Raw genomic sequence first — 11,025 nt, 5'->3', positions numbered from 1 at the left:
CCGTATTTTCAACCAGAGCAGGCAACGGCTCCAGCCCAGCGAACTAGTTATTGAGATTTTTAAAATGTGCTAATGTTAAATAATTTTTAGAGGATGAAACTCTTCTTTCATCGTATAAAAGTCTTTTTCGTCTATTTTGCTATGTCATTAAAATTAATAATATATTATAAAATTTAATGACTTCCATTAAGACTGGTTTCGGACGAATCCAACAACTGGTTGCGTCCCTGGCCCTTTGCTGAGTACTACTTTGGTTACAGTTATTTTTGTTCGAATGGGTAAGCTAGCATGCAAATAGAGTAATTTTCAAAGGAGATTACTAAAATTGAAACAGAATGAGCAAAGCGTTCTGATGCCGTATTTTCAACCAGACCAGGCACCGGGAGGTCTGCAACTCTTGTTGCACATGGAAAAATCTTGAGCATCGTCGTCAGGGGTTGGTCGGAGGGAGATTCAGAACCCTCTCGGTGGAGCTTGGGCGCGCGCACTCTGCGAAGATGTGGCAACCGGGTGGCGTGACTGAAAGGAGGAACAGCGAAGAAGACGACTTAGACGAGCGCAGAACTGGTCTTTAATCATTACTATTAGTGAGAAGTCCGATTTACATCCTTAAACTATCGTAAAATTTTATTTTCAACTTTCAACTCAAAATTGGACAACATAGGCATCAAACTATCGAAACCGGACAAATTTGGCCATTGCGGTGGTTTTGAAGGTGGTTTTCATTTTTTTTAAAAAAAATAAAATATCTAATTAGATCTAAAAAATCAAAACTAATTTATTTTAAATCATAAAAATATGAAATTAGTACCAAAATTTTTGCTAAAAATGTAACCTATCTATTATTGCTCCACCGAATCTTAGGCTCTGTTTTCCCAAAAAAAAAATTGCACAGTACTCGTCACATCGAATCTTCGAACACATGCATAGAGTATTAAATGCAGTTGAAAAATAACTAATTACAGTCTAACTGATTAACACGAGCTGAATCTTTTAAGTCTAATTAGTTCATAATTGGACATTATTTGTCAAGTAACAATGAAATGTGCTACAGTACCAAAATCCAAACTTTTTCACCAACTAAACACACCCTTAGTTATTCAAAAATGATAGCTATAACTACAAGCAAACAAATATTATGAATATAAAAAAAGATTTGAATGATTGACAACTATTGTGCCAACAGACAGGTTATATTTTTAAAAAAAACTTTTAATACCTATTTCATAATTTTTTGATTTAAAATGAATACTTATGATTTTTTAGTTTCAAATTGAATATTTTTAATTCTCACAAAATGAAAAAAAAACCACCTTCAAAACCACCTAAGGGGCTAAATTTATTCGGTTTGAACAGTTGGATGCCCTATTATCCGGTTTCGTAGTTGAAGGTTAAAAATCAGACTTTGTGATAGTTCGAAGTGTAAAGCAAACTTTTCCCTTACCATTAATCCAGTCATAGTTAAGCCAGGACTAATCTAGGCATTAGTTCCGGGTCCAACGGCTAGGGGACGAAAGAGCTCTTTAGTTCTAACTGGAGCTACCAACTCGAATGAAAAAACAATTTTAGTCCCGGTTGGTGGCTCCAACCTGAATTAAAGGGATAAATTCCTTCCACGACCCTAGAAAAAATAGTGCTCCCCTCTATGGCCCTGTGAAAATGAAACTTCCTTATTTGACACCAATTTAATTTTCTATCCCTTGCATGGTCCTACCGTTACTCCGTGAGCTGAGCCACTTCCGTTCGTTTCCTGCACTGCGCCGTTGCCTGCCGTATGCTGTTCCAACCTTGTCATACGCGCGCCTTGCTCCGACAGCCGCCGTGCTCGCCCCGCCGTCCCCGCTGCCCCGCCGCCGGCCGTCTGCACTGCACCACCGGCCTCTCGCCCGCCGGCCATCCGCGCCGTCGGTCGCTCTCACTGTGGCCGCCCACGCCGCACCGTCGGCCGGGGCGGCACGTCGCCGCGCCACCACACTAGGGCGGGTCCGTGTGCCCGCGCTGCCGCGCTAGCTGGCCACCACCGTCCGCGCCCACCGTCCTCGCCGCCACCTTCGACCACTCCCTCTGCTCCTACTAAACCCGCCTGCTCAAGCTCTTTGCCCGCCTCACCGCCCTCAGCTCCCCGCGCAAGCGCAAGCGCCTGCGCCATCGCAGTCGGGTTCCAACGCCTCCGCTCCACCTCCCCTCCCCAGCCAACCCAGATTGGAACGCGCGGCGACGGCGAGCGCATGAGCACGGCGAGGCTGCAGCAAACCCATTTGTCTGTTTGGATGGAATAGAGGGAGAGGAGGTGGCGCTGGAAGCTCGGTGTTCGCCGGCGACGGCTCGATGCGGCCTATGGCGGGCTGCAGTTGAGCTGTGGGGAGGTCGAGAGAATGGGGGCAAAGGCTTCCAATTGAAGGAATCGAGCGGAGAGGCTTTGAACACGGCGAATTTCGGAGGCGGCCTCTCAGTGGCAAGGGCGGGCGGCCAAGGCCAGCCTCTTCGAGCTGCTCCGGCAGGCGGTCGGAGGCGTAGGCATGGCAGGGTCTTGCCAGCAGCCACGAGGAGCAGGAGGAGGAGCACGCCGTGCGGTCGACGGTGGGGCGCATCGGTGGCTCAACGCCTGCGGGTGGCGCAGGCCGGCCTGCGGGCGAGCGGCTCCAGCAGGCGCTCGCGGAGGCGGATGCGTCGCCAGTGGCCACGAGGACGCCCCGGCGGGTTTGTGCGCCATGGTGGAGCGGCTCCTACGACCGCCGCCGTGCGTCAAGGGCAAGGTTGAGGAGGCGTAGTCCTGCTGCTTCGAACAGGAGCGGGAGGTGGCACGCGGCGCCAACAGCAGGGCCGCGGCCGCGTGCAGGTCGTGCGGCACGGCGGAGGTACGCGTGCTGCTGTCGTGACTCGCACATGTGCCTTCTCCACTACCAGTTAACACCGACGCCCGTCCAGAACTCTCACGGCAACCGAAGAAACAAACGGAAGTGGCTCACGGAGGTAACTGTAGGGTCATAGAGGGGATAGGAAATAAAATTGGTGCCAAATAAGGATCATTAGTAAACAATTTTTTCTAGGGCCAATGAAGGAATTTACCCGAATTAAAGAGACAAACTCTTTAGTACTAGTTGGCATTACCAATTCGGACTAAACGTTTTAATCCCAGTTGGTGGTATCAGATTAAAGATTAAAGGGTTCTCCATGGGTTAGTTCAAAAGGAAGACATTTTATTTTGTTCCAGTTGTAGCAACCGAAACTAAGTAAAGTACTAGCAATATCACTGTACAGAATTAGTCCGCCAGGGCAGCAAGAGAAACGTGTTTTCCAGGACCAACGCGCAGATGCTGCTCACACACTCTCCGTCGGCTGGCGCCGTTTCCTGCCATCTCGTCGACGACGTCACGACGAGCGGCGGCAATGGAATTGTTGCTGATCGTACCAGAGCTCGACGTGCACGAGTGCGTGGTCAACCAGGACTCATTACTGTCCTTATTAGTACGTGACTACTACATGCCCATCATAAAGTACGTCTCTAATACAGTACCGTACATACAAGTGCTGGGTGCAAACAAACACGTCACGCGCAGTTCGATCGATGCACGTGATCGTATCACACCACCTTCCGATTTGCTTCAACTTTGCCGCGAACGTGAGAGTAGTTCTTGTACACGGTCGCCCCGGCTTCGGCGTCGGCCAACCCGGCGCGGTAACCGTAGTTGTAGGCCGCCGCCTCGGACATCATGTCGCCCGCCAGCATCCCGCTGATCGCGCCGCTCACAAGTCCGGCGCCGAGCCCCACCCCGAAGTCCATCCTGTCGCCGCCGTTTCCCTTCGCCGGCGGCAACGCCGCCGCCGCCGCATGCCCGGGGGCAGCTTGCGGATAGGCGGCGGCAGGCGGTGAGTTGTAGGTGCTGATCGCCCCCGCAGACGGTGTAGGTGGGTGCACGGCCATGGCGTCGTGGCCGCCGGCAGCTTGCGGATGAGCAGGCGCCGGCGCGGCGGGCAGGTAGGCGTAAGGCGGGGCGTAGAACGACCGCGCCACCGGGAACCCGACGTAGGGGACGGCCGCCTCGTCGGCTCTCGCCAGCGGCGCCGCCTGCGGGGCGACGATGGGGCCCAGGCGGTACGACACGTTGAGCATCCCGCGCGGCTCGCACCGGTGCACCTTGCGGACCTGGTAGGACGCGAGCTGCGGCGGCCGGGGGCCGGGGTCGCACTCGGCGCCGCCGCCGGTGAGGATGTCGGCGAGGGGCACGATGACCTCGCCGACGTTGCGGTCGCCCAGGGCGCGCTCGGTGCGCAGGAGCACGTGGAGGCAGCCGGTGGCCGTCGCGGCGGTGGGCGGGACGTTGAACCGGAAGGAGGTGTTCCACGACGGGTGGCGCCCGCCGTAGGGGTCCGGCTGGGTGCACTGCCGCGTCAGCGGGTCGCCGGAGATGGTCACCACGGCGTACACCTCCATGCGCGAGATCAGGTTCACCCTCTTGAGGTCCCTGGCTGACAGGAGGGTCACCTCCAGCACCCTGTACGCCATGCTCACCTCTCTTGGCTGTGCTTAACTGTGTGATGGTGGCTTCATCAAGCTGGCGTGCTATTCACCTTGTTTATATAGCTGGTGGACTGAAGGGGCGCCATCAGTAGTCATGGTGAGATTCCAACGACTATAATCTCCATGTTTGATTAGGAGGAATGCAGGGATATTTCCCTGATCGCCGCGAGCTTCATTTCAAATTTTGAATAAGTCATCGGCATATAATTTCTTCTTCTTCTTCTTCTTTTCTACTTTTGAATGGAATTTTTCTGGTTTCACTGAACCGGCCACCGAAGGAGGTAGGTACACAAGCCGGTGGGATTGTGCCACCTCATCTAATAACATGTACTTCCTCCGTTCCAAATTGTAAATCATTTTAACTTTTTTGGAGAGTCAAAATATTTCAAGTTTAAACAAGTTTATACAATAAAGTACCAACATTTATGATACCAAATAAGTATCATTAGATTCTTTGTTACATATACTTCCATAGTATATCTATTTGGTTCTAAAAATCTTCGTAATCTTTCTATAATTTTGGTCAAACATAAAACTATAGTTTGACTCTCGAAGAAAGTTAGAATGACTTACAATTTGGAATGGAGGGAGTAGCACGGTTTATTCTTTTTTTCACAAGTGGCACAAGACTACCAGCTTCATTGACGATTGCACCAACTTTCATGTTTAAGTAGAAAGCTCTCAACAGTTCAAACCTAAAGACTGATCTAAGGCATCCAACGAAAAACAGACAGATCCTCACATACATATATACACATCATATCAGCCCTTGATTGGGGCATGGGTGGCATCTGATGCTCAGCAGCTTGAAGGATCAATGCTCCAGTAGAGTGCAATCATGGTCTGTCTAAAGCTTGCCCTATTCTACCGGATGGTGCGGTTCAGCTTGATCAGAAGATGAGACCATATCTTTGTCTGGCAAAGCTCACCCTTTCTCTATGGTTTATTCGCCTTTCCTTGTTGATGAAAGATGCGAGTTTGGGTGTGTACCATTTTCTTTCAAGCTGCTTTACTGCTCAACCTTTCAATGTGGCATTGGAAGTGGCAAATAGTGCTAAGAAGTGGCCTCTCTTTCTTATTGAGATCTTTTGGATAACAAATGTCGCTTGGGGGTTGCTTGGGTGCAAGATGGTACCAAGATCCTTCAAGTTATAATCCCGCTTTGGTATGTTAGGTTTGGCTTGAGGCCGGCCTTGTAACTTTTCACATTTTACTATTGTACATCTAAAGGATCAGAAAATACTGAGTCCACACGATGAGTTGATGGCTTAAAGTGCATGGTTATAAAAGAATTATATGCCAAAGGGAGCATGTGGTTAAGTGGACTGGGATATGATAGAACCTTTGCTGAGTGATATGATTGGAAGGAATTGATTCTTCGACTTCGATCCAAGATTGGTTGGATCATCATCGGGAGCTGGAGCAGTTGAAGCAGTGGATCGGTCTACGCTTCAACTGGCACTTGATTGGCTTCAAGTGGCTCTTGATTGACCAGTAGTTGTTCCTGGAGAGTGAAGCATCAGGGAACATCATATGGGATGCTAATAAAGGATTCGTGTTGTTCAAGTGGAATTGCAACGAATACAGGCATCATCGGTAATTTGTTGCAAGAATTGTATAAGACGATTAGGCAGCTTCTCACAAAAGATTGTGCTAGTTCTCTCGCACATGTTTATTTCTTCCCAGATTAAAAGAAATCTACATGCACTTTTCCAGCTAATTGAAACAGAAGCGCAATCATAACCACAGACCTGTCAATGAAGAACAGATCTATTATCTATATAAGAAATGGATGAAGCTACACTCGAATCTTCTCATCAGTACCTGATTTACATTTAGGGTATACTAATAAGTACCAACACATTTCCCTTTGAAAAATCATTCCCCCAACTTACACCAAATGCCTGATACTATTTACTGTTTTAGCATAAGGATCGGATGATGCCCTCGCACCTGCAAGCACGACGCCAGTATGCCGAAAAATCTCAAAGTTCAAAAGTTCTACTGGACGAGTCGCGATTATATCCTTACATGAATTATTGTTGTTTTTAAAGAATGAATGACATAAATATCATATAAAGATTCTGAGTGGTGGATAGAGCCATTGTAATTAATGGAGGATTTCTAAACCTGTGCATCAGATGCCTGACATGATGTTCAAACATTGATGTGTCAGTCTCACAGGTACTAACTACACTTCAACAGGATGCATAGATGGACATGCAAGATATCAATAACATGATTGTCTAATATTCTTATGTCAAGCAAGATGCCGCGAAGGGTGTCTGATTAATGTACATCCTTCTAATTTGGGGGCAAACCAAAATAACCCAATGCAGGTCCTTTATTTTTTTTCCCCTGAACTAACGAGAGGATCTCTAGGACTTTTGCTTTGGGTGCACTGAAAACAGCGATGCAATAGCAAAAACAATTTATAAACCCAAGGAAAAAACATACAGATCTTAATGAACCAAGGTATAGCCATATGCGGTCCAGTTGATGCTTTAATACAGGTTATCTTCAACAACAACAACAACAACAACATAGCCTTTTTTCCCAAGTAAGTTGGGGTAGGCTACAGGTTATCTTCAGATGCAAGAAAAAATCACCATAGTTAACCACAATGGCAAACATCATGCAATTCTTTGGAGCATGGCCTCAACACTACCAGAACCATCATCCGCATCGGGCCCAGTCCAATAGCCAGAAATAACAATAAGCGCACCTGGGACCGAATCCACGCAACACATCATGGATTCATCACTCAGAGCAGTGAAGACATGTGCATGTCTACTCACTCCCGCTACTTCTGCAGCTGAGTCTGAATGTAAGCAACCAATAAGGTTCCTTGATCCGTGTGACTCGACAGCTGCAAACACAAGTTCATTTTAAGAGATGATGGATGTTTTTGAAGAAGTGAGAGATGATGGATGTGAGCCCAAAGGTTGAATCAGAAAAAAATCCTGACACTGATGTTCTGTAAATTGTGATGACTGAAGAGTAAAGTGGCTTACCACTCAAAGGTAGCTTCCAGCATAACTGATTCATGCAACGAACTTGATTTAGCTGCACCTGTGAACGCAAGACTATCAGAACAGAAATTGAGAATTCAGACATAAGGAAGAACCGCATTGCAGCTTCTGAAGTTAATAGCAACATGATTTAGTATTCTATCACGGGACATGCTGATAAGTGCTACAAGCTCCATATGCAGAACAGTACAAGGAACACAGAAACCAAAACGACTGTTCGGAACAGGGCATGGTTTAGCATTGTAAAATGGCAAGTAGGGAGTAATTTTAGGTGTTCCAACCAATCGATCCTACAATGTAAGCAATACCCAAGATGGACAATGTTTTGTGGCATCAACCATACTTTTTGGACGATTGGACTCCACGAATTCAGTCCAACAAAAACAAAAAATTCGCCTATGTACTGCATTAACAGCATATCCTGAGCTACAGAGATTAGCCAAAATCATTTGAGACCCAGTTAGCCAGGAATCATGGTCGTGGCTTAAACTTTCAGAAGTTCAACAAGCCGATGGCACAATTAAATTCCCGAGACCATGCCATCCACTCTAAGTTGAACTAAATCAACATCGCACCCAGCAATTATCAGCCACCGCCTCCAACCTGCTCGACGAAAACAGACGAATAGTACGATAGGTATAGTGGTTAGTACCTTGTTGGGGAAGCTCCGACGAGGAGCCGGGGCCGGGAGGAGGAGGCACGGCCACAAGGCGGAGGCGGCCCCTGCAGGCTGCGGGAGCAGCCCACACGCCATGGCCGGGGTCGTGGAGAGATTTGTGGGAGAGCGGCAGGCGGAAGGGAGGAAGCGGCCCGTGGAATTTTATTAGAGAGCTCAGCTGAGCTCCGTGCCGTTTGAGTTGGGGGAGGTGGTGCTGCCCAATCCAACCAGGCCGGCCGTCTCTACTCTCTAGAGTCTAGATGCCACCGCGGCGGCTGCCTTGGCCCGAATCACACGCGCTCTCCACCGCTGCCGCCCACCACCCGTTCGCTGAAACTCCCCGCCGGCCAACCGCCAGCGCCACCACGCCACTCGCCGCCCTCCGCGGCCGCCTGCTGGCCGGGCTCCCCGTTTCCCCCATCGCATTCTCCGCGGCCGTCGCACGCGCCGACCCGGACACCCTGCCCGCGCTCCACGGCCTCGCGGTCGCCTCAGGCCTCGACGCCTTCGCGGCCGTCACCAACTCCCTCGTCGCGCGCTACGCCAAGGCGGGCGGCGCCGGCTCCTTCCCCGCGGCCGCCAGGGTCTTCGACACCGCGCGCGAGCGGGATGCCAGCTCCTACAATACCATCCTCACCGCGATCCCCGACCCCGAGGATGCGCTCGCCTTCGCCGCGCGGATGCTCCGCTCCGGGGACATGCGGCCCGACGCCGTCACGTTCACAGTCGCGCTCTCCCTCTCCGCCGGCCGGGGGGAGCTCGGCTTCGTGCGGCAGCTGCACGCGCTGGCGTCGCGCGCCGGGCAGGCCGCCGACGTGTTCGTCTGCAATGCGCTTGTCACGGCGTACTCCCGGGGTGGGTCGCTCGACGCGGCCCGGAAGGTGTTCGACGAGATGCCGGCGCGGGACCTCGTCTCCTGGAACGCGATGGTCTGCGGACTCGCTCAAGAAGGCGACTGCCCGGCTGAGGTGATCCGGGTGTTCCTTCGGATGCTCAAGGACGGCGGTGCGCGGCCTGACCGGATATCAGTCTGCAGCGTCATCCCCGCCTGCGGCGGCATGGGAAAACTCGAGCTAGGCCGGCAAATCCACGGCTTTGCAGTGAAGCTGGGCGTCGAGGGGCACGTCTCCATCGGCAATGTGCTCATTGCGATGTACTATAAGTGCGGCACCCCCGACTGCGCCTGGAAGCTCTTCAAGTTCATGGACCAACGCGACGTCATCTCATGGACCACGGTGATGTCCATGGACGGGAAGGACGCCGTCTCACTGTTCAATGGCATGAGGCGAGATGGGGTGGCGCCGAACGAGGTCACCTTCGTGTCCATGCTGTCGGCAATGCCAGGAGACTGCCCGGCGAGGGAAGGGCAGATGATCCACGCGGTATGCCTCAAGACCGGCTTGTCCGATAAGGCAGCAGCAGCAAACAGCCTCATCACCATGTACGCCAAGCTTCAGCGCATGGATGATGCGAAGATGGTCTTCAGTCTTATGCCTCACCCGGAGATCATCGCTTGGAACGCTCTCATCTCTGGTTATGCCCAGAACGAGAAGTGTGAGGACGCCCTTGAGGTCTTCTGGCTAATGGTGAAGAGCATGAAGCCCGATGAGACCACGTTCGCAAGTGTCCTCAGCGCAGTGACCTCTGTCGAGACGGTGCCCATGGCTTACGGTCAGATGTACCACTGCCAGACGCTGAAGCTGGGGCTCGGCACCAGCGAGTACATCTCCGGTGCTCTCATCGACTTGTACGCGAAGCGAGGCAGCTTGGAGGAGTCCTGGAAGGCGTTCGGCGAGACCATCCACCGGAGCCTCATTGCCTGGACAGCGATCATCTCGGCAAACTCAAAGCACGGGAACTACGACGCCGTCATCAGCCTCTTCAACGACATGGTACGCTCTGGCGTCGCTCCGGACGGAGTGGTTCTGCTCTCTGTCCTCACCGCCTGCCGGTACAGCGGGTTTGTCAGCTTGGGCCGGGAGATCTTCGACTCGATGGCCGCTAAGCACGGCGCAGACCTGTGGCCGGAGCACCACGCGTGCGTCGTCGACATGCTAGGCAGGGCGGGGAGGCTGGAGGAAGCCGAGGAACTCATGCTGCGGATGCCATCCGGGCCGAGCGTCTCGGCCCTGCAGAGCCTGCTGGGCGCCTGCAGGATCCACGGCAACACGGACGTCGGCGAGAGGGTCGCCGGCGTGCTGACGGAGACGGAGCCCGCGGAGTCCGGTGCCTACGTGCTGCTGTCAAACATCTACGCCGAGAAGGGCGACTGGGGCGCCGTGGCAAGGGTGCGGAAGCAGATGCGGGAGAGGGGCGTGAAAAAAGAGGTCGGGTTCAGCTGGGTGGACGCCGGCGCCGTCGGCGACTCGCTGCACCTGCACAAGTTCTCGTCGGACGACTCGTCGCACCCGCGGACGGAGGAGATATACAGAATGGCCGAGTGGCTAGGCTGGGAGATGAAAATTTTGAAGAACCATTTGCAGGTCGAGATGGAATACCTTGTTTGATGTCTGAATCAATTGGTCGAGCTGGTGCACATTTTTTATGCATGGAGATGCAGCATTCAAGTTATGACAAATCTTTGACCATACTTTGGCCATCGACGAAATATATGGATTATTTTGCTAAATAGTGTTCACAAAAGCCACGATATATGCATTTGCAAAGCGACAAGGGAATTAAAAATTCAACCACCTTTGGATTCGCGAGTCCAGATTGTAATTACATGTTGATAAGACTCGTTAACAATACGGGATGCAAAAGTGAAAGGCAAAACCCAATCCGAATGTTGCAGCAGAAGTATGTCATAGTGA

General features: G+C 51.4%; 2 protein-coding genes across 2 annotated transcripts; one reads left to right on the top strand and one right to left on the bottom strand.

The window, feature by feature from the left end:
* Nucleotides 1-3,432: 3,432 nt before the first annotated feature.
* LOC120662134 (protein SRC2-like) lies at nucleotides 3,433-8,347 on the bottom strand. Its single transcript, XM_039941246.1, has 4 exons — nucleotides 8,207-8,347; nucleotides 7,537-7,594; nucleotides 7,248-7,391; nucleotides 3,433-6,026 (listed from the first exon to the last, which is right to left on the bottom strand). Exon 4 carries the CDS (start codon nucleotides 4,505-4,507, stop codon nucleotides 3,584-3,586), a length of 924 nt encoding a protein of 307 aa, XP_039797180.1. The 5' UTR covers nucleotides 4,508-6,026; nucleotides 7,248-7,391; nucleotides 7,537-7,594; nucleotides 8,207-8,347; the 3' UTR covers nucleotides 3,433-3,583.
* Nucleotides 8,348-8,414: 67 nt separating this feature from the next.
* Nucleotides 8,415-10,905, top strand: LOC120662133 (pentatricopeptide repeat-containing protein At4g32430, mitochondrial-like). Its single transcript, XM_039941245.1, has one exon. The coding sequence runs from the start codon at nucleotides 8,473-8,475 to the stop codon at nucleotides 10,717-10,719; it is 2,247 nt and encodes a 748-aa protein (XP_039797179.1). The 5' UTR covers nucleotides 8,415-8,472; the 3' UTR covers nucleotides 10,720-10,905.
* Nucleotides 10,906-11,025: the final 120 nt, after the last annotated feature.

Source organism: Panicum virgatum, chromosome 2N (genome assembly GCF_016808335.1).
Source record: "Panicum virgatum strain AP13 chromosome 2N, P.virgatum_v5, whole genome shotgun sequence".
NCBI classification, from domain to species: domain Eukaryota; kingdom Viridiplantae; phylum Streptophyta; class Magnoliopsida; order Poales; family Poaceae; genus Panicum; species Panicum virgatum.
This window is presented reverse-complemented; position numbering and strand designations above follow the sequence as displayed.

Coding starts and splice junctions, on each gene's coding strand:
- LOC120662134 (XM_039941246.1), bottom strand. CDS start 4,507: ATGGCGTACAGGGTGCTGGAGGTGACCCTCCTGTCAGCCAGGGACCTC.
- LOC120662133 (XM_039941245.1), top strand. CDS start 8,473: ATGCCACCGCGGCGGCTGCCTTGGCCCGAATCACACGCGCTCTCCACC.